Raw genomic sequence first — 24,127 nt, forward strand, 5'->3', positions numbered from 1 at the left:
TGCTATTAGATCCTTTTAAGTGGAGGATCTGGGGATAGAACCTAGGACCTTCTGCATGCAAAGCAGGTGCTCTGCCACTGAGCCATAGTCCCTTGCCCTCTTCCTTGCCATGGCCTTTTTAGCATTGGCCTCACAGAAATATTTTTTTAGAAAAAGTGAATTATCAGGGCAGGGCACTGGTTCCATGGTAGATCGTCATATTTTCCATGCTGATCAAACCTGCTATTATCAAGTAAACAGAAAAAAGTTCTTGTGTAACAGAAATGGGAAAAGATTGTAAATCATAGGGTGGATTCCATAGTGAAGATGCAATATTATTCAGATGCTTGGTTGAAAATGCTGTCTAGGTGAGTATTTCATACTTTCAAATTGCTGATTGGTTTGAATAGTATTGCAAGTGTATTTGTGTCCACTGTCCATACAGCTGGCAAAACTCATAATGACATAGGTAAACAGTTGGTGCATGCTAAGATTGCTTTGTTAGGGTTGATGGGAACTGTAGTTTTCTCAGCTGTCTCATTCAATTGGAGAAGCTATCAAAATCACTATTACCATCAAACCCATCAGGAAGTTATGCTGGTGAAGATAAGAAAGAGCAATTTACTGGGGGGGCGGGGGGGATAGGCCTCTCTGTTTTAAAGAGTTGCCTCCAAAAGCAGGGATCTTCAACTCTTTGGAATAACATACCTGCAAAGGAGAGCTGAGGCAGAGGGGAACTGGTAAGGAACTGGTGGGGCAAGGGATGTGTGTTTTTTTGTGTACACAAATTAGCATTTTATGAGGTGGTGACAAGTGCTGTGGGAAACTGCTATACCTCAGTGATACAGCATATGCTTCCAATATGGAAAATCCCTGTTTCAATCCCTGGCATCTCTTGTTAAAAAGACCACAGTAAAGTCAGGCCTGTAGTTACAGTGGGGCATCTCAGGGCTGCCCCCCCCCCCAGGGTTGCCAAGTCCATCTTCCACCCCCAGCGGGGGACTTTGGGGGCGTTCCTGGAGGGAGTGGGGCATCCCCAACATGATGATGTCATGTTGGGGACATCTGCGGGCCCCCACCCACCCGCGCGCCGGATCTCCAAAAACGCAGGTTCCCTGCACGTAAAGTAGCCGGCAGCCGGCATTTCCCCGTTAAGAGCAGCTGCGTTTCCCTTTTAAGAACGAAGCTGGCTTTTCCCTGCAAGCTTGCGGAGTTCGTGCTTTGGATGAAACACGGGTTGCACACCCTTAAAGGGAGAGAGAGGGTGTCTGTGGGTGTTGGGGGTGGGGCTTCCCCCGCTGGCCATCTGGCCGGCGGCGGGTAGAACCCCCCCAAAAAACGGGGGACCCCTGGCAAACCAGGGGGTTTGGCAACCCTCCCCTCCCCCCGACATACCGCTCAGGCCTCCTGACTTTTTGCCAAGCGAGGTGGAGAGCGTCACCATGGCAGAGCTCACAGCCTCCCTGCTATCAACAGCAGGAGTGCTAGTCAAAAGGTGAGCAGGCTCTGGCAGAGAGGACAGGCGCACAGCCGCTCCTGCTCACCCTTCGGAGCTCTATTTCAGGACGTGTGGCGGAGGGCTCAACCCTTCGCTATGCCTCTCCCTTGGCGGCTTGCATGAGAGACTGGGGGCTCCCAGACTTAAAAAATGCTGGCTACAGACCTGAGTAAAGTTAGGGAAATATTTAGTTACATTAGGGAAGCTCTTTGCCTGAGACCTGAGAGACCCACTGCTTTTCAGAGTAGACAATACTGATATAATTTGGCAAGAAAATGGCATCCATCCTTCACCCTGTGCCATGCCACTGGGAGGCAGGAAGATGGTTCCCAACCTTCTTGTCCTCCAGCAATGGGGCAGGACAAGGTGACACCCATGCTCTTTACCCCACATAGCAGGATCCAACATGAAGCTACCACCTGTCTTCTTGCCTCCAGTCTTTTTCATCTTTCCTGGGTCTCGGTCAGATTTTGTGTCTGAAACTTGGTCTGCAAACAGACTTCAATTGAAAACACACTCTGTACATGTACAGAAACTCACTTTTAAATGATAAGCAGCAGAGAAAGCTTTCTTGTGAAAACAATGTTTGATCCACAATACAACCGAGCATTATGAGCTGTGTAAATTTATATTCCGAACCTGCTAATTATACATTTCAGCGACATCACTGGCTTTTCCTAATGTTCCTTCATTACTCTAATCTTTGCTTTGGCACTGCCTGTGTGTTATAAAATCTCTTGAATGATAATAAAGAAATGGGCAAACCACTTAGTGAAGCCATCCGTTCCCACCTCATCGCCAGTTAATTAATATTTTGTCTTTCCCAAGAGGACGACAAATCTGACTCTTTTGCAAAATTAAAGGTGGGGGAAGAGGAGCAATAAAGATTTTTAAAAATTCTGTCAGACTGGATCAGTTTCATAGGGAGGTCTAAGCCAGGATCCTCTTCTGCCTATAGAAGCTGCCCACAGCCCACAGCATCCTACTTCCAAAAGAACACTGTTCAATAGATACGTCTCAAACTGGAGTGACTGTTCCATATTTTATTTCTTTTGTATCTACCTTTATTTTTATCAGCCCTTTAAGTTCTCTGCTTTTCTCTGTTGGCTTTATAATGCATATTTATTCTGTATGTGCATTGAATGTTCTTATAGGCACAAAAAACATTTAGGAAACATTTAGTGTGGAGAAATAGAAAATTGCACAAAATGTATAACTGTGGGAGCAATCTGCACAAGGAAGAAGCTAAATTAATTACCTTAAATGCTGTGAGCTTGTAAAAAAGGCAAAGTTTGCCTGCTGAAGGAGATCATCGGCATCACTAGTTCAGTATGTCCATTCCATTTAAAACTGTTGCTTTTAAAGGGTATGTATTTACTCATTTACTTCATGTATAGCCAGGGGTCATTTCATAGAAAAAGAGCTAGGGGAACTCATTAGCATACCTCATTACCATATGCCACACCCCCTGACATCAGGGGCCCGGCGGTGGACCTGCAAGCCCGGCGGGAGTGCGAGGAAGCCCCGCCAAGGCCCTCCCTGGCCCCAGGCAGGCAGTGGTGGGGAGAGGCGTGGAGGAAGCAACTTACCCTCCCTCTTCTCCTGCCTCCTCCTGGCTGAATGAGGGCTGGAAGCAAGGCGGCCGGAAGCAGGGGGCAGGGCTTCATCATGTGCCCCACCCCCCTGCACCTCACCCGGGGGAACTGCGTTCCCCCGCGTTCCCCCCCGAAATGACCTCTGTGTATAGCCCATCCCTGAGACTCAAGGCAGATTACAAAGTATTAAAACACACACACACACACACACACACAATGCAATGGGACTAGGATTACAGAAATTAGGCAACAATGCAACCAGAAAACGAATGCATAACATACCATAAATAATCCCCTAGAAGCACTGGAGATGGAAAGGTGTTCCTAGCAACATTAATGAAAGTGCCTACAGACTTAGCTCATGAGTAGACTAAATAGCACTCATCAGGTTGTATGATGTGAGAAATAAGGCTCATTATATTCATATGTACCAGAGTATTTTCTCCACTTTACCCCTCTTACCTGCTGATACACTAAACTTAAACTGCATGGAACGGATGTTGAGGGTAGCCAGGATAGATTTGGTGTCCACTAAGGTCTGATCACCAGTGTCTCTGGCATAGGCTGAAAGTACAGCACACATAGAGCAGTGCTTGATGTTGACAGCCTTCAAATCTGCACAGGAAAGGGCGCTGCCCTGGGAAGAGAGTAGGGTTGGAGGACATAAGAATTAGAGGATGGTGCTGGGCCAATGCAAACTTAGCAAATCCAATGGCTGCCACAAAGACTTTGGATCAGATAGTGCCTGGAGTCCAGTAACCAGTTGGGACTGTGGTGAGCAAGGATAAGAGACTTGAGCCTTCCCCCTTGTGTTATCCCAACCTGGAATGACCTCAGAGAACCAGCAGGGATCATTTCAGGTTGGGAAAATAACTGGGGGGGGGGTGTCCTTAAGCCTCTTCTTTCCATGGTCTGTGATTCCAAAGCAAATTTGGCTCCTGTGCCCTTGGGAACTGAATTCCTATCACAGAACATCTGACATACATATGTTAATAGGTGGACATGTGATAGGGTTGCCAGGTCTGGGTTGGAAAATACCTGGAGACTTTGGGAATGGATCTGGGAGAAGGTGGGGTTTGGGGTAGAGAGGGGAGGGGAGGGGAGGGACCTCAGCATGGTACAATGTCATACAGTCCACCTTTCAAAGCAGTCATTTTCTCCAGGGGAGCTGATATCGTAAAAGCGAGAGATCTCCAGGCCCCACCTGGAGGCTGGCAACCCTAGCATGTGAACTGGCTTTGATAACACTGCTAAGTTTTATTTATTTATTTATTAGATTTATATCCCGCCCTCCCCACTGGGCAGGCTCAGGGTGGATAACAAGGCCACAGGCATTATAAACAGTAAAACAATAAACAAATTAATAATTTAACAATTTAAAATTAACAAACATTTAAAATACAATTCTCATAAGATGACAGAGCTGTCTTCACATCCACCATAATGGAAAACAGCAGCTGGTGTCAGGTTCTGTACGGCTTGGTCTCTTTTGTGTGGATATAGATGTTAAGCCGGTGGCCATGGGTAGATACTAGGGCACAATATTCGGCTAGGTGGAAGTAATTTAGTGTGGCACTTCATACACTTGGCAGAAGAGCTCCGTCTTGCAGGCCCTGAGGAATTTTGATAAACCCCACAGAGTCCTGATGTCCTCGGGGAGCTTGTTCCACCAGAGTGGAGCCGCCACTGAAAAGGCTCGTGCCTCAGTTGTGGCCAGCCTGGCATCTTTCATGCCGGGGAGCACAAGAAGGTTTTGAGAACCTGACCTCAGTACTCTCTGGGGAACATATGGGGAAAGGCGGTCCCTCAGGTATGTAGGTCCCTGGCCATATAGGGCTTTATAGGTTTGAACCAGCACCTTGATATGAACCTGGTATGCTATAGGTAGCCAGTGCAGTGCTTTCAATGCAGGCTGAATGTGCTCTCTTAAGAGGGAGGCCAAATAACAGCCTGGCTGTCGCATTCTGCACTAGCTGTAGCTTCCAGATTTGGGACATGGGCAGCGCCATGTAGAGAGCATTACAGTAGTCAAGTCTCGAGCCGACCATTGCATGGATCACTGTTGCCAGGTCATTGCGTTCAAGGAAGAGAGCCCACTGCCTAATCAGCTGAAGATGGTAGAAGGCCAACTTGGCAGTGGCTGCTACCTGAGCCTCCATCATTAAGGAGGCATCCAAGAGCACTCCCAAGCTCCTAACCTCTGATGCTTGCACCAGTGGTGCCCCGTCGAAGGTCGGTAGTGGGATCCCTAACCCTGGACTGCTGCAGCTCAGGCACAGGACCTCTGTCGGATTCAATTTCAGTCGGCTCAGCCTAAGCCACCCAGCTATGGCTTGTAACACCAGATCCAGATCTTCCAGTTTTGAGTCAGACTGGCTGCCCGACCACAGACAGAGCTGGGTGTGATCCGCACATTGGTGACAACCTAGTCCATGCCTCCAGGCAATCTGGGCAAGGGGGCGCATATAGATGTTAAATAACATGGGGAGAGAACAGCCCCTTGTGGCACTCCGCAAACCGGTGGGTGTCTTTGGGAAAGCTGCTCCCCTAATGCCACCCTCTGTCCCCGACCTTATAGGAAAGAGGCCAGCCACTATAAGGCAGACCACTGAATCCCAGCATCGGCGAGGCAGTGGATCAGTAACAGGTGGTCAGTCTTCCACTGAGATATACATGAAGAAGTATAGAAGCTTCTTCCAAGGGTTCTTGTATCCCAGAAACACCAATCAAACCCACAACATTGTTTTACTGCTATGATGAGTGAAATACCTAACATCCCTTTGTGACTTAATCTGGGCAAGGGGGCGCATATAGATGTTAAATAACATGGGGAGAGAACAGCCCCTTGTGGCACTCCGCAAACCGGTGGGTGTCTTTGGGAAAGCTGCTCCCCTAATGCCACCCTCTGTCCCCGACCTTATAGGAAAGAGGCCAGCCACTATAAGGCAGACCACTGAATCCCAGCATCGGCGAGGCAGTGGATCAGTAACAGGTGGTCAGTCTTCCACTGAGATATACATGAAGAAGTATAGAAGCTTCTTCCAAGGGTTCTTGTATCCCAGAAACACCAATCAAACCCACAACATTGTTTTACTGCTATGATGAGTGAAATACCTAACATCCCTTTGTGACTTATTTGATGAAACAGAAATACAGAGAAATGTCCATTCATTATCCTCTATCAGGGTTGCAATGCACCAGAACAACAGGCAAACTAAGGGTCAGCTACAGAACCTAGTAGCAGGCTATCAGAGCTTAATTTTGGATTTTGGTGTAGTTCATATTTTGGAAAGACCTATGTTCAAATCCTTACTAAGCCATGAAACCCAGTAGATGACTTGAACCAGTCCCACAAATTTTTGTATACTGAGTAAGACTGAGTACTGAGATGTTAAACTTAGTGGAGGGGCTGTGGCTCAGTGACAGCCTCTGCTTTGCATGTAGAAGGTCCCAGGTTCAACCCCTGGCATAGGCTTGCCAAGTCCCCCCAGGGGGTGGGGAAAACCCCGCCCCAGAGGCCCGTTTCCCGCCGCCGCCTGATCGGGCCCCGGGGGGAACTCCGCCCCGACGTGCACGTCACCAGGAAGTGACGTGATGACGCCGGGCATGCTGGGGGTGGAGCCACAGTCATTCAATGGAAAACTCTATGGTTTTCCCTCGGATGGTCGTGGCCCCGCCCCCAGCGTGCCCGGCGTCATCACGTCACTTCCTGGTGACGTGGATTTGGTGCACGCGCGGGCTCCATGATTGGCCCGGGAGTCTCCCCCCTGCAGAGGAAGGTAACACTTGGCAACCCTACCCTGGCATCCCCAGTTAAAAGGAGGTAGGAGGTATTGTGAAAGACCTCTACCTGAGACCCTGGAGAGCAGCTGCCAGTCTGAATAGACAATACTGACCTCAATGGACCAAAGGATTCAGTATATGGCAGTTTCATGTGTACAAAAATACAGCTTTTTTGTGCCCCCCAAAAGAGTAGTCACAGAGAAGGAGAAGCCCAAGTGAAATAATCCCCATTCTTCTTTTCTGAGGCTGCCAATTAGGAACCAGGGAGGTTGTTTGGGCCAGACCTAGAATACAGTACAGGTTTCCTACAATAAGAAAATACAAAGGGATCTTGGAGAAAATGATAAATAAAAGATCTCTATACCTGCAATAAAAACAGTTTAGGGAAATTCTGGATGAATTCCCATTCTCTCTGAAGGTATTCAAGGGATCCAACAAAGACAATATCCTTCAGTTCATTAAAGGTGAAGTTACTGGCACGCAGAGGCATCACAAAGTTGCGGAGACCTATCAGTGATGAGCTGGCATCTCCAAAAACACAGACGACAATGTGGTTGTGCAACACATGGCTGAGCTTCTTTTTCCGCATCTAAACGAGACAGAAAAGAACTCTCTGTGGCTATGGAAACAGTTTGTTCCCTTTCGGAAGAAGTATCACAGGAGAATTTGTACCGCTGCCATGCTGGGCAACAGACAATCGTAAGTCACATAACTTATGCAGTGACAGACAATCAAGAAGTGCGTATCAAATTTCCCTTTGAGCAGAGCACGCCCAAAATTTCAGCAGGGCTTGTGAATCATATAAACATGGAAATAAAAAAATTTCAGATTCCAGCAGGTCAGAAGCTGAAGCAGTAACTATAGCCCTCATACTCGGTTGGACCTAGTCAGTTTTCCCATTCTTTCACAGTTCCCCTCCACACTGTAGACCCCAGCCCACTGCAGTTTTTGCATATGTGGTGGTGGTGGAAAGTCGTGTCAAGTCACAGCCAACTTATGCTGACTCCCTAGGGTTTTCAAGGAAAGATACATTCAGAGGTGGTTCAGAGGGTCTCCCATCCAAATACTAATCAGGGTCGACCCTGCTTAACAGCCAAGATCTGATGAGATCTGCCTAGAGTAGCCAAGTCCCGCCTGGTAACCGGTGGGGGATGGAGGGGGCTTACTGGGAGCAACACGGAAACCCATCTGGCATGTGTCTATGCCACTGACCACATGACCCAGAAGTGATGTCATTACTTCAGGGTGACACTCCGGTATTTGGCAAAAACTCTATGGTAAATGTGGCTTCTACCATAGAGTTGTTGCCCAAATACCAGAGTGTTGTCCTGATTACCTGGATGTGATGATGTCACGTCTGGGTCACATGGGCAGTGATGTAGCCATGTTGCTGCATGTTGGATGGATCTCCCTATTTTTCAGGGTAAGTTCCCCTCCACCAGCCAGCTGATTGGTGGCAGGGTGGTGGGGCCTGGCAGCAGGGGACTCCTGTCTCCACTGGGAGGTCTGGCAACCCTAGATAAGGGTAGCTTGGGCTATCTAGGCCAGGGGACCATTATTCTCAACATAGCCCTTTTGAGTGGTCAAGTAGGTGTTTCCTTTATTCACCTGCTGAAAAGCTGATTGGATTCAGCTCATTGTTTTCCAGACAAATTGTATATGTTCCTGTTAGCTACATACAGATTAGAGTCCTGTGAGGAAAATCACATTGCTTCATAGCACACAACACTAATTTCTGTACAATTGCTGTGCATGTGATGTGACAAAGCAACTATTAATTAGGTGTGACTGAGGAAACCTTTACATGATTGGTACATGGTATATGTCCACATTCCCAATCAAGAGCTGTCAAACTTGTGCTTTCGTACTCTTGCCACGATGGGGCTTTCTTCTGAAAGAAATAAAAGACTCATGTCGGGGGAACTTTGCTGATGACTGATTAGAATCATAGCCAAATTAAATGATCATCTCTAACTAATTGGATTACTCTAAATTGAATAATGAAACCTCGAGTTCTATTTAGTGGAACGTGCCTTAAATCCAATTATTAGTCTGTCAAGGGATGCTAAACAATTGAAATGATCCATTCCGTAGGCCTTTTAATAGGAACGATTAAAAAAAACTCCCTAGATTGTGGGTCGGGGGCAGTCAGACATTCTAAGTGCGGAGGAAGTGTTTTGATCACCCATTCCCTAACCTGAAAACCATTGCCTCAGAACGCAGCAAATATTATGTTTAAACCACTTCTACCACACTTCAGAATGGACATCAGTCTTCACTCCACAAGGTACTCGCCATAGCCCCATTTTTCTTTGGGCCTCAGTGGCCCCTTTACTCTTTATTTATTAAATTAGATTTACTAGGCCACCCTTCCCTACAAGTAGGGCTCAGGGCGGCTTACAACAAATAGTAGACAATCTCAGTACAACTACATTAATATGATCCAATAAATAACAGTACATAAAAACAAGATATGTACAATATATAAGATGGCAGTAGGGCTGCCAAATCCCCCTGGGGGGCAGATTTCCCCCCGCTTTGGAGGCCCGATTTCTGCCGCAGCGGAATCGGGCCCCGGGGGGAACTCTGCCCCCCGAAGCTGCATCACCAGAGGTGACGCAGGATGTACAGCATATTGGGAGCGTGGCCCAGATCGTCCGGGGGGGGGGGACCAGCTCCCGGACCGAGCAAACACTCCCCCGCCAGTGAGTGAATAAGATTTGGCAACCCTAGATGGCAGAGAAATCCTAACTCCCCAGCCTCCTTGGGGGAGGGGTTATGGGAAATGGGGAGTTATATGAGAGTGCCAGAAGAAGTCCCGTCGCTATCCTCAACCAAAAGCATAGTGGAGCATCTCTGCCTTACATGCCCTGTGGAAAGGTAACAACTCCTGCAGGGCACAGATGTCTTCCAGCAGAGCATTCCACCAGGCAGGCTGTCAAGGACAGCCAGACTTCTCTCGGGCCGGGGACCACCAGCAAGTTCTTATTTCCTGAGCGTAATGCTCTTCTAGGGGCATACTGGGAGAGGCGGTCCCAGAGGAATGTAGGTCCCTGACCACTAAGGGCCTTAAAGGTCAAACCCAAAACCTTGGAACCTGATCCGGTGCTCCACTGGAAGCCAGTGCAGCTCATTCAGCACTGGCTGAATATGAGCTGTTTGCGGGGTCCCTGAAAGGACCTGCACAGCTGCATTTTGGACCAGTTGAAGCTTCCAGGTCAGTCGCAAGGGCAGGCCCATGTAGAGCCTGTGTAGAGCCTGCATAGAGTGAATTACAGTAGTCCAACCTGGAGGTGACCATTGCATGGATTACCCTTGATTGTGCTGAACCAGTTCCAGTGAACTTTTCACCAGGCACTGCCAGTTTTTTGCACCCTGGCACCTGCAGATCTATGCCCATGACAATGCCCCTGACAGACCTAGGGATGCTGGCAATGTCTGGGAGTTTGCTGAATCAACTTAAATACTGCAGGTTGGTATAGGTGATTTAAATGTGAAGGCAGAATTTGCAGCTGCTCAACATGTTCACCTGACAGTCCCTGTAACTGAGGGTTTAAAAAAGTAACTGTGCAGCTTTGATTGCTGGCTAGTCCCTTATTTTATTGCCAAATCAGCATGGTTGGTGGATATTTTCTCCACTAGCATTAATTGTCAGTATTGTCTCACTCAACTCCTTGAGGTTTCAGGAAAATAAAAGGGGCTTGTTTGTGTGTGTTTCTGGGGCCACTTCCTCTGTAACACAGTCTCCCCATCAGAGCAGTACACAGAGACATGTATCCCCTCCCTGGACTGAATTATTCAGTTGCTAATGCAAGTTACACTAAAAATTAAAAACCATGTGTAAAAAAGTGTAAACAAAACAGCAAAATTCAGATTCTTTAAAGAAGGGAACCTCTGGACACTTTCATGTTTCCTTTGAACACGGACTTCCTCTTCACAGGTCTGGGGTTTTTATTCCCATACACGCTAAAATTTCTAGTACAGGTTAAAGTGCAGATGCATTTATGAAGCTACACAGTCTCCAGATGTAGGGTGTAAAAAACCTCCACAACAGGTACAGGAAGAATGGAAGGACCTTGAGATTGGTGAATAAAGTTGCTGGTTTCCCTGATTGTGAAGGAGCTGGGTTCTGGGATCGTGATGTAGTCAGAGTTTGAGGCAAAAGATGCATAATATTAACCAGGAGTCTAAATGGATGGGTACATACATACAACAATGCAAATTCAATTTTAAACAAGCAAAGTAAAGCAAAGAAATAAAAGAATTGCAGCAGCAGCAACTGGAGGAAGCAGGGTGGGAAAATATATATAGGAAGTGGATACTACTGCTCTATTGCATCAACAACTGGAGCATGAAAATAGACAGAAGGGATTCAGGAAAACTGAGGTTGCATTTAGATGTCATGACAAAGGATTGAATCTAACAACCTCTCCTGCTGGTTACAAAGGAATGAGGCATCCACTCAAAATGCTATGCTGAGAATTCAGGAACCTGCAGGTACAAAAGGCATGTGAGATCGGGGAAGTAGTATGGAGGGGGCTTGGGTGATGAGTGAAAACTCTGGCTGGATCTAACCCAAAGAGAGGTGTGTCTACAAGGCTGTGCTGACAACCTCCCTTTTTACATGAAGCATCATTGAACACATTCTGCTCTGGGAAGCCTTGAACTGAACTCCAGTTCATTATGTAGACATTTGGGCAAAATGGTTTGTTTCCCTCTGGGATATTAAATCTCTGTTTAATTCCAGTGCTGGGGGATTGATCCTGGGATCTTCTTCATGCAAACCATGTCTTCTCCTCCTGAGCTATGTGCTGGCAGCATTTCAGCACAAAGGAAAGGTGGTGCCTTTTAAGAGAAGTCTATCAAGTGTAATTTGTGGATGCTGCTTTTTCATCCCCCCCCCCCCGAAAAAGAATCTTTTTCGATTGCTGTCTCTTTGCAGATTTTTTTTGCATATTTGTTTTATAGTTTATTGTAAGCCACCATATGGATCCATTTAGATGGTATATAAATGTTTTCTATCAACCAATCAATCAATCAATCTCTTTTAATCTTTGGTTTTATCAGGAAAAAGAGTGATTTAAAAAAACACATCAATATGTCCCCAAAGTACAATAAACAACAGCTTCATGTTTTAGATTTTAAATCTATTTGAACTTGACTGGATGCCGACATTTCTCCCAGTGGCCCAGAACAGGGCAGCAGAAAGATAATCCATATAGTGATCTAGGAAATAAAGGCTCAGAAATAAGTTTTGGGTCACCCACCTCAAGGTATAGCCTGGAGAATTGCAACTGATCTCCAGACCAATGTTCCCTCTAAGCTGTGGAGTCTTGTGAGCAAAAATTCTACTTTGTGAGCTACCGGCATTAAAGTTGTGAGCAAGCAATTTGGCTACTGCATCAATTAGTTTGCTCTGGAGCCATCCTCCCTGAGCTAAGACAAAAATGTGTGAGCCGGAGGCTAAAAAACGGTGAGTTAGCTCACACTAACTCAGCTTAGAGGGAACACTGCTCCAGACTACAATTCCCTCGGCACCTTTAGAGTGTGGACTTTATGGTATACCAGAGACTGTCTAGGAGAAATGGAAGCCCTAGAGTGACACCACTCCACCACTGAGTTCCTTCCCTTCTCCAAATGCTGCCTTCCTCAGGCACTGCCCCCTCATCTTTATAGATGGAGTTGGCAGCCTAACATCAGGCTGGAGTTGGCAGCCTAACATCAGCATGCTGAAACCCTATAGGTTTCCAATGTTTTGGGGAGAGATCCTAAAACTATAACTTTCCCCAGCATCTACTGCATTTCCATGTCACACAGGAGCTAAATCACAGACCCCAATTCCTTTATACGTGTTGTACCTACCATGAGGGCCTTTTCTAAAGGCACAGCTTCACACCAATGGAACATTCCTGTGGAGTCCAGCAAGTCTTCGCTTGTTTTTTCTTCTAAGATTGTTGAACTTCTAGGTAGACAAAATGATGGATTAGTAGGAAACAGTTTGGCCTGGTTGATGTGACATTAGCATCATAAACCATGTCTTCCCCTAGTAAAATTAAATGTAGGTATTAATTTGAGCCAGCTAGAACATGACACAAAGTTGAAGTTGTGCTGATCACAGTAGAAGTGAGGAAGCATAATGAGTAATTAATTGTGAATCCACTACCAGTGGATGTAGTGATGATGACCACAAGCACAGGTGACTTTAAGAGGGAATTACACAGATTCACTATGGACAAAGAGAATCTCAATCTGAGGCAGTAAACTCCTCAATCTGAGGCAGTAAACATCTGAATACTAGTGCTAGAAGGCAACATTACAGAGGCCTATGTGAAACAGGATACTAGCCTTTCCCCCCTGAGTTTGTAGCAAGGCACAATTACATTGTAACTGTCAAAGTACTGTTTGACCTTCCCTGCAAACTAGGATTTCAAACTGTAGTTTGTTCCTAGTTTGGAATTTTCATTTGTTGGACAAATACAAACCATGGCTTGACAGTAGCATGAACACAGTAATCTGCTTTATGTTGAGTCCAATCATTTGCTTGTCAAGGTCAATATTGTCTACTGGCTCCCTAGGGTTTTGGGTAGAGGTCTTTTATATCACCTAGTACATGATCCTCCTAACTGGAGTTACCAGGAATGGAACCTGGGACTTTATGAATGCAAAGGAACCCCCGCTTTCACTGATTTGTAGCCCCCACCCAAATGTATAATGCCAAAGTCTGTATTGCTGCAAACCCCAAAATACTGAGCCTCCCATGAGTAAGGAAGAGGGGGTCCTGTATGAGCCTGCAAATCCCTCAGCCTTCTTCATGTTAAATTAATAAAGGTGTTCATGCTATGATGGTACAATGACCAAACAAGCATGCTGCTTCCCTATTGATCATCTCACCCTTAAAACACCAAAAAGATCTTAATTTCAGAATTCTCTGTTGTTACTATTATTTCCCATCCTCATCCAATACCCAACCTCATCTAGGAGTAAAACTTATTCAGGTTATCATTCAGTCCCTACATCATTCCTAGACCCACCTCCAGATGAAGAACCTCCCCTCTGAATTCCAACTGTCATCTCTAATTTGTTTTTCCATATTGCTCATTTTGATTTGGGTGGAAGGGATATTTTCATTTATTTGCTTTTTTAATTCAAACCACTTTGAGAACACTTGCAAAATGTGTGTGTGTATGTGTGTGTAAAGTGTTGTCAAGTCACAGATGATTTATGGGAGCCCCAGCAAAGGGCTTTCAAGGCAAGTTAGCAGCAGAGGCAGTTTGCCATTGCTTTTCTCTGCAGAGTCTTCCTTGGTGGTCTTCCCATCCAAATACCAAACCCTATTTAGCTTCTGCAATCTGATGAGACTGGACTATACCATGCTGCCTCCCCCCCAAAAAAACCCAGCATATAAATGATCATAAATAAATCAGCTAACATACATGCAAAGAGATTGAGCAGACTTCCCATTCCTAGGAGGACACATGCAAATATATAGCTTGCTTTGCTTCTATAGATCGGGTTGGATCCAACCAGGTTTTCCAATGGTTAAAAAGGGGAAATGGGATTCCTCTTTCACTAACCAAAAGACTATGCTGAGGATCATGAAACCTGCATTGACAGAAGCCATGGTGGGGTAGGGGCTGTAATAAGGCGAGGAAAGTGGGCAAGACTGAATGAAAAAGCTGGCCCATTCCAGCTCATGGTGTCTGTGTGCTCTTATGCATACTTCCATCAAGTGATCAATACAAATTGTGCAATGCTAAAAGGTGCTATTATTCTTAGTGGTGTTGCACTCTTTCTCTTAGGGATGGGCACAAACCACAAAAATGCAGTCTGGTTTGTGGTTTGTGGGCAAATCAGAAATCGAATCATGAACCCGGTTGGCTCACATCCGAACTGAACCAGGTTTATGCCCAAAACAGCTGAGCCGGGGGGGGGGGCAGCCTGGTCCTGTGGCTCAGTTTTTTTCCGGATTTAAATAGCTGAGACTATGGGAGCAGACTGCCCCCATGGCTCAGCTGTTTAGACTGGAAACCGTGAAGATGAAGAAGAGGAGGAGGAGGAGTTGGATTTATACCCCACCCTTTACTCAGAGTCTCAGAGCATCTTACAATCTCCTTCCCTTCCTCGCCCCACAACAGACAGCCTGTGAGGTAGGTGGGGCTGAGAGAGCTCTGAAAGAACTGCTCTTGAGATAACAGCTCCCAGAGAACTTTGGCTGACCCAAGATCACACAGCTGGCTTCATCTGGAGGAGTGGGGAATCAAACCTGATTGTCCAGATTAGAGTTTGCCACTCTTATCCACTACACCAAACTGGCCAGCGCTGCCCAAGAAAGCTCCTTTAAACAACTGAGTCATAGGAGCAGGCTCAGCCATTTCTGATCTTTTGGCAGTTTTCACAGGGATGTTTTGATGACTTTTGTGGGGAGGATAAACCAGGGCTTTAAACCCCTGTTTTTTGATCCTCATGGACCTCCATGAACTGCCTTAAAAGTTCATGGAGGTTTGTAGCTGAGCTGTTGTTTGCAAACTTCAGTTCCCAAACCAGTCAAAATTCATCATGAACAAAGGTTTGTGAGCCAGTTCATGCCAATCCCTACTTTCTCTAGTGTTGTCCAGTTTGTGTTCATTGCTTGCCGCATTATTATACTGTTCCATAGTGTGCAGTATACTTTTAGTGCACTATTCCCTAATTTTGTAATCCCATTTTATTATATTCTTGGTTGTATTTATTATACTGCTCTGGTTGCATTATTTTACATTGCATAAATCGACTTTGAGTCACAGTGAGACAGGCGGACAATAAATGAAATGAGTATAGGAATAACTCAGGGCACCATAACATTTTTCTCCCCTTCTCCATTTTATCCTCACAACAGCAGCTCTTTGAGGTAAGCTAGTTTGAGATGGAGTAACTAGCTCAAGGTCACCTAGCAAGCTTCACAGCAGAGTGGGGATCTGAGTTCAGATCCTAGTCCAGCCACTAACAGAACACTGGATTTGTCATTTAAGAAAGCCACACATTACGGGCTCTTTCCAAATCCCATTTTGGCCTTGAATGAAGATGATCTGGATTTGATTTTTGCCTATGCAGTTTATGTGGTATTTATATATATACAGGATGTGTCATTGAAGCATGTAATACTGACATAACATATAATGCCAATTTATTGATGCACAAATAACATTGAAAAACACACACACTCATTTTATATGACAAATTCAGCACAAGGGAACAGAAACTGGTGCCAAAATAAAGAACCAAAGCATTGATTTGCAAAAAGGAGAAGTGATATTGAAGCAGAGGTTCTTTGGGTCCAAACAGCTGGGAGGAGAAATTCTAAATCATCCCCACTTAGTAAAGCCAGACATGACTGAGAGGCCCTTGCCAGACACCTTTCTAGCTGTCTCTGAAAAGCTGGTATTTGAATGCATCTTTGGGTTTGATTTTATGCAGCAGAAAGCAACTGCGGCGCAGGACCACATTTCCTCTTTCTTTTTGCCATTTTGAATGGGTTTCTTGAAAGGAAATCACTGATAGTAGAGGATAATGTGGGAGAATAAATTAGCCGGTGTCTCTCAGTACGCCTATGCCAAGAATAGACATTTCTGTCCATTAGTCATATGGCACCTCCCCAGCAGTTGAAACCTCCTCCCTCCTGCCTGGATGATGGATTGGTCAGCTGGTGATTAAATTGTGTTTTGGCAAGAGGGAAGCTATCTTCTTGCAAGCTCTTTTAACTCAGCCCAGCTCAGCAAATCAATCAGTGCACACTTTCCCATCATCATAAAACCATGATCTATGTACACAAGCTGTCACAGATGATATCTCCCTTCACTCAAATGTTATAGGAAGCATTGATGCCCCGGAGGAAACACCTGTCAGAGCTCTGGGTAGGGAAATGAAAAGGCAAGGCTGCTTGAAACACACTTCATCACCAAAGCATCCTTTTCTGGATACCATTGTGAAAGCCAAAAAAAAAGATGCTCATCTATCTTTCCATGCCTTAACTAATGTTCCCTTTCTGCCACATTGTCTGCAAATGATAGGAGCCTTTCAGGAATCTACTTTTCTTGGGAGATCAGTGAATCATTCTTGAGAATGCACTAAAGAGCTTCAGGAACATGAGGCAAGAGGAATGAGTATGATAGAAATAGAAATATAGGGTCTGGGATAGGTCTGTGGCCAGGTGTTCATTTGCCCTGTTCATTTGTTATGATTTTGGTGATCTAGCCGTGCATAAAAGGAGATCATGCTATGTACAGTTGCCATTTAGGTGAACAGAATGGTGCATGCATTGTCCAGCTTTTGAGCATCTAATCAGAAAGACCGATTTTTGAAGTTGCACATTTAAAAGTCTCAAAGTGGGAAAATAACCAGGTTGCCCTATTCAAACAAAATAGCAACTGTGCATATTGGGAGACCATGAGTAATGTCTGGAGCATCGAAATTATAATGACTAAAGATGGCTAATTTCAGTTGTGTTTTTCTTTTAACCCCACTGAAGCAAATGAAGAGCTGGCAAATGCATATTTACACCAGTCTAAACCAATGGATTTTAATGGGCTTAGTTTGGAGAAGCTCTGCACAGGAAATGTAGAACTCTTTTATTAAATTTTATTTATTTATTTATTAAATTTCTAAACTGCCCTTCCCTGGGGAACAGGGCTCAGGGTGTTGTACAGCAATAAAGTATATTCACATATCAATTCAGAATTAAAACAAAACACAGTAACTGATTTTGTGAAATCATGGCAAAATGAAACCAGACCCTTTTATTAGGATCTACTAAATCACCGCAAAGTATACACAAGCTTTTGAGTTCCCCACACAGTAGAGAGCAGGATACAAGACTAAATGGTCTGATTCAGCAGTTCTTTTATTTGTATTTTATTTACACATTTGGATGGTGAGCTGGTTTATTTATTTATCATTCAATTTATATCCCGCTCGAACCCCGAACGGTCTCTGAGTGGCTTACACACAATTTGGTTCCTAACTAGGGCCACAATTATAGGGGGGAGTGACGTCCTACCATCACCCGACAGCAGGGCTTGTTGTTACTATCTGGCTCCTTCTGGCAGCCTCGGATATCGGCGTTCCACCTCCAATGTCCTGGGGCAGATCTCTTCCGGTCCGGCGGCTTCCTCCGGCGGGCTTATCTGGTGTACGGCCCCGCGACTGCCGCCGTTCCGACCATCATCCCTTCGGCTCCGGCACGCTGCGCCGGCACGCCACCGCACCTCTGTGACACCGCCTCTGCCGCTCGACACTGCGCTCACAGGGCACTCCTCAGATGCTCCTCTTCCACTCCGCCGTCGCCACTCCATTGCCGCCGCCGATGCCTCCGCTGCACATCCACCAGAAAAGGGTGCCCCCTGCCACCTAGGGCAGGTACCCATTTATCTACTTGCTGGATATTAATGCTTTCGAACCGCTGGGTGGGCGGGAGCTGGGACTAGGGCCGGGAGCTCACCCCGGCCACGGTGGGTCTCGAACAGCCATAGTGGCTGTTCGTTGATGTTAAAGCAGGCGTTCTTACTGCCTGCATTACTGCTCCCTGGTTCTGCCTCTGAATAACAGAACATATAAAATTATGTCAAAATCCCATTAAAAACCCATTTGTTAAAATGCCAAATCTATATCTCTGTTTAGTAAATTCCCTCACCAAGATCCTATTAACTCCCAAGTGGTGTGACTGCTTCAAAGATTATTTATATTACTTTGGACAGGGAGTGCAGTGGGGTAATTATGATGGGGTAGGTGAGCATACTTCATGGTACACATCCCACAATCCCTTTCTTTTGGTCTAGGAATAAAAAATACAAATAAAATAAAATAAAATAAGGAGCTTGAGTCGGCCAGTTGCCCTGCCTTATTTTAATTTGCTACCCTACCAATAAAACATGGAACCATCAAATTCACTCTTAGGAGGACTGCTATTTCATTTTTATTGCACCCTTCCTCTGAAGAGTTCAGCATGACATACGCAATCTCTTCTGCCCCCTCCAATTTTGAATCACAGCAATCCTACATGGTAGGCTGGACTGGCCGAAAGACATGAACAGGGATTTGAACCTGTGTTATTCTGATATGTCTAGTCACTATAAATCACACTAGTTTTCACATAACACAATGGGAATGTTCTCCCAAAGAGACACAGTAGGTTTCCAATGTAGCAAAGACTACAAAATGTTTCCTTTTCACTTTAATGCAGTGTTTTGGGAAAGTGTTGACTCTCCCTCAGTACTTCATTACCATGAATTAACACCACTTGATCTATAACAGCTCAACAATATGTTTTGCTTACTATCACGGAAAATTTGATAAATGTATGCATGTGCAGAGTAGCTTATTCCAAGCACTAATCAGCAAAAGGCCCCTGTAGACAGATAAAACAAATCACCAAATACATAGTAACATGTTAATAGCCATTATATCTATTGTGTTGGGAGAAGAGTACAAACAAACCAATACTTTTGTGCTAAGCTATGAACTATTTATTCATTTACTTTCCTTTTCAAAGCTCCTGTGATCACATGACCTTGAGCAATGACTAAAAGAGTAATGCCTTATTTACTAAAGGAATATATGCTAGACAGAAATTTGCCAACCAAGTAGGTTGTAATTTGGGTCACGGAAGGAAGGAGGGAGGGAGGGAGGGAGGGAGGGAGGGAGGGAAGGAAGGAAGGAAGGAAGGAAGGAAGGAAGGTCCCTGTGGAAGTTCTAGGGGAAAACCTAAAATATGCAAACAGCAGCAGCAGCAGCTGCTGCAGAACACAGTAATTTCCATCTTTGCCTTTGGACCTAACTCATTCCTGGGAACTTCAGATGAAACTGCAACTAGATGTTGACTGAAAACCAGTGTCTCTTGCTGAACTGCTGCTGCCAAACCTGCGGTATATCTGCCATAAACCATACTGCTGAAATACTACATACATCTGATTATGCAAGTAAGAAAACCAGCACTTAATTAAGGGGGGGGGAGATAAAATTCCAGAATTGCAGGTGGTATAAGGGTCTGCTTAACACATGAGACAGACGGGGCATGGAAGGGGTCTTGTTAGACAAAGGAAATCTTGGGACTTGGGGGACACGGCGCTCCCTATCTCGGGACCAACCCCTCCACACACCTGATTCCAAGTGGCCATTCTGCATTTGGGGGGTGCATCTGATACCCCTCTTTCCAAATGCTGGATTCAAGCCCTTTTTCTAATTGCTCATGGAGTGAGGGAGAAAGGGAGGCAAAAGCGGGTCCCCTCACAAAATCCAAGTCCATTTTTGTTCTGAATGACTGTGTGGATCACAACAAACTATGGCAAGTCCTTAAAGAGATGGGAGTACCAGACCACCTCACATGTCTCTTGAGAAACCTGTATAAGGGTCAAGAAGCAACAGTTAGAACAGGATATGGAACAACTGATTGGTTTAGCATAGGAAAAGGAGTATGACAAGGATGTATATTGTCACCTTGCTTATTTAATATATATGCAGAGTACATCATGTGAAATGCAGGCCTGGATGATTCAGAAGCTGGAATTAAGATTGCTGGGAAAAACATCAACAACCTCAGATATGCAAATAATACCATTCTAATGGCAGAAAGCGAAGAGGACCTAAAGAGCCTCTTGCTCAGGATAAAAGAGGAGAGCGCAAAAGTGGGCTTGAAGCTCAACATCAAAAAAACTAAGATCATGGCATCCGGTCCCATCACTCCTTGGCAAATAGAAGGAGAAGTCGTGGAAGCAGTGACAGACTTCACGTTCCTAGGATCCAAGATCACTGCAGATGGTGGCTGCTGCCATGGAATTAAAAGATGCCTGCTCCTTGGGAGGCAAGTGATGGCAAACGTTGACAGTATATTAAAAAGTAGAGACATCACCCTGCCAACAAAAGTCCGTATGGTCAAAGCAATGGCATTCCCAGTAGTACTGTATGGCTGCGAGAGTTGGACTATAAGGAAGGCTGAGTGCTGAAGAATAGATTATTTTGAATTATGGTGCTGGAGAAGACTCTTGAGAGTCCCCAGGACTGCAAGGAGATAAAATCAGTCAATCCTAAAAGAAATGAACCCTGACTGTTCCCTGGAAGGCCAGATACTGAAGCTGAAGCTCAAATACTTTGGCCACCGAATGAGAAGGGAGCACTCACCGGAGAAGACCCTGATGCTGGGAAAGATTGAAGGTCAAAGAAGAAGGGGATGGCAAAGGATGAGATGGTTAGACAGTGTCATAGATGCAATGAACATGAAATTAAGCAAACTCCGGAGCATGATGGAAGACAGGAGGGCCTGGCGTGATGTGGTCCATGGGGTCACGAAGAGTCAGACTCGATTGTGTGACTGAACAACAAATAACACATGAGATGCTTCTATGGTCCTCCATGCGATAGTATGAAATTCACTGGCAGTCTTTCAGTGCAGTGTGAATCAGGACCATACCCATATAGCCAGTACCTGTGATGCTAGCAGCTCTGAGTTTTGCTATCTTGATTAGCATGAATGGCCCTATCGTTATGGTTTCAAATGACAGACTAATGGGTATTCAGGGACATGACAAAAGAAGGTTAATGTTCCTTAATGACTGGGGATGTTTTCCTTAATGTCTGGAAATCTCTCTCTCCTACCTTCTGAATATGAAACCAATCAGATCTTGAGGGCAGAGGAACTGTAACAAATTTAAAGGTGGGAGAGCAATGAATTTAGTTAGATTATTGTGGAGCCTAAGCTAGTTCTCTCTTTGGGACTTGGAAGCAGAATTAGTGATTTTGGCCACCTGAAGTATATTCTGCTTAGTTATTTGGAACAGAGTAAATATTGCAAATGGAGCTGCAGTAGCTCAAGTGGTTAAGACGCTGACCTGCAGACTGTGGAAGGTCGGTAGTTCAGCAGTTCAAGACCCGAATGTGCTGCATGATGGGAGTGAGCTCCCATCTCTAGTTCCAGCTCCTGCCAACCTAGCAGTTCAAAAGCAAGAAACTGCAAGTAGATAAATAGGTACCACTTCAGTGGGAAGGTAACAGCGTTCCGTGCGCCTTGGTGTTTAGTCATGCCAGCCACATGACCACGGAAATGTCTTCTGACAGCGCTGGCTCTTCGGCTTTGAAACGGAGATAAGCACTGCAACTCTAGAGACGAATCTAGAGTTCTGGCTTTCGAGCAAGGGAGCCTTTATCTTTTTAAATATTGCAAAGACACCATCAGTCTTGGGTGCTCTCTCATCCAAAGGTAGCTAACCCCTGTTGTGTAGCCTCTGGATTCACCACTCATGGAAGCTGGGAGCCTTTAACACTGTTAAACCGGCATCCAGTGATACCTTAAAGACTAACAAAATGTATTCCAGCATGAGTTTTTGTGAATTAGAGCCAGCTTCATCTGATGCATATAGCGTACATCCATAGGACACAGATGGGTGTGGAGAGATGTTACAAAGAGAGGCCAATTGGAAACAAGAATCAAGATAAGGATGAGTGGGTGAAGGACTACTCCCAGCTGTAGACAGATGGGCAGAGAAGGATCAAGACAGAATCAGATCTAATCAAAGAAGTTGCAGTGTGACACCAGATAAGGAGAACTAATTAACATCTGTAAAGGGTGGGTCATGCTGAGCTGTTAGCACCTATAGTGAGTGAGGAAACCCAAGTCTGTAACACTCTTACCCATGAGAACAATTTTGTTGCAACTGCAGACTCCATTGCCGTCATGTGTTTGCATGATATACCGGCCACTTGGTCTGTGTGCGTATGAGAACCATCTCATCATGTGATGGAAACTTGTAGCAGTGCTGCAGTTATGTGAAAGCAATCTCCACTATAATCCAGTAGGAAGAGATGTTACCTTTCTTACCATGGAATGGCTAGCAAGCTAACTTCTTAGACTAATTTCTTTGCTATAGAACTACACTCTTTTGTCTAAACCAAACAGCTGAGTGGTGGAGAGCTCCCCACCATTCAGCTGTTTTTCATGAAGAGCAGAAAGCAAGGCTTTAAACTGCTGCTTTCTGCTCTTCACAATCCTCCACAAATGACATCAAAATTCATGAAAGTTCATGGCAGTTCTTCAGTTCGCGAACATTGCTTTGCAAACCACGAACCGCCCAAAATTCATGATGAACTTCAGCTCATTAGCTGGTTTGCGCTCAAACCTAGTCGTAATTGATTTATTGTGAACCCAGCGAGGGGCCTTCAAGTCAAGTGAGAAGCAGAGGTGGTTCGCTATTGCCTTCCTCTGCAGAGTCTTCCTTCGTGCTCTCCCTTCCAAGCACCAGCCCTTCTGATATCTGATGAGATTGGGCTGTACCATGTCACCTTTCCTCCTTCATCTCACATTACTAATGTGCATATGAACATTGATAAAACACTGGGGAAAAAATCTTACTGTGACTATACATGTAGCTGGATCAAGATTCTTTTTGTGTGGTGTTTTGCCAGTGCACAGGTGTGCACATGCATGCCAGTAAAACCTTCCCGTTAAGTCCAAATTAAGGAGAGACAAGCAGCCCCAAGATAAATTTTCGGAATAACGAAGGAAAGGTATAAAGGAAACTGGCTGATCCCTAAATTAAGAGTAGAACTGCTTTTCAAAGTCTCTAGTAGTGTGCTAAAGTGCCCAGTGGGAGTTTTAGCAAGCTCTCCTGCAAATACCACATAGGCAGGGGTCATTTAGTAGAAAAAAAAGGTGCAGGAGCTCATTAGCATAACTTATTTGCATATGCCACACACCCTGACATCACCGGAAGTATGTCAGAAGGCAACACCCACTTCTCAGGCTCCACTGGACTGTTTTGGATTGCTAGCTATTGGGGGGTGGGGAGGAACATGCAGAGCTGTCCTCACAAAGGAGGGAGAGCTTGTACCTGAATAAAACTTGATCTTAAAGGTGCCACTGGACTGTTTTGGGCTGGGGCGGGGGGGGGGCTCTGCAACTTACCTGGCTGCTTCTTGCTCTGACTGAGGGCTGCTGGGAGCAGGGGGTGGGGCTTGTTGTATGGCCCGCCCCCTGGGCTCTTTACTGCTAGAGCTCTGCTCTTGTGCGCTTCTGCAGGAAATAACCTCTGCACATAGGCATGGTTGGAACACAATCAAAAGGTTCCCGGACTGACACGTAGGCAGGAAAAAACAGTCAACTTGGCAACACAGAAAAGGGATGTTATGACAGTGACGAGAAATAATTCCCAGTGACAACATTGTCATTTATGAGAAATTCTTGACAGCTCCTCATTGTGTTTGGCTACTGCTTATCAGTTTGCATTTGCATGGCTAGTTAGTGGGTTAATTT

The 24,127-nt window shown here is 45.3% G+C and overlaps 1 protein-coding gene across 1 annotated transcript in view; it reads right to left on the minus strand.

Moving 5' to 3' along the window:
* The window catches only part of LOC107116643 (potassium channel subfamily U member 1-like), a 134,989-nt gene that overhangs the window by 26,014 nt on the left and 84,848 nt on the right, over nucleotides 1-24,127 (minus strand). Inside the window, exons 19-21 of the mRNA XM_015418601.1 lie at nucleotides 12,718-12,817; nucleotides 7,220-7,444; nucleotides 3,535-3,709 (exon numbers count right to left, since the gene is read on the minus strand). Coding sequence (XP_015274087.1) covers nucleotides 3,535-3,709; nucleotides 7,220-7,444; nucleotides 12,718-12,817 — 500 coding nt within the window. The remainder of the gene's footprint in view (nucleotides 1-3,534; nucleotides 3,710-7,219; nucleotides 7,445-12,717; nucleotides 12,818-24,127) is intronic.

This window comes from Gekko japonicus, unplaced genomic scaffold (genome assembly GCF_001447785.1).
Source record: "Gekko japonicus isolate JY-2015 unplaced genomic scaffold, Gekko_japonicus_V1.1 scaffold419, whole genome shotgun sequence".
In the NCBI taxonomy this organism is placed as follows: domain Eukaryota; kingdom Metazoa; phylum Chordata; class Lepidosauria; order Squamata; family Gekkonidae; genus Gekko; species Gekko japonicus.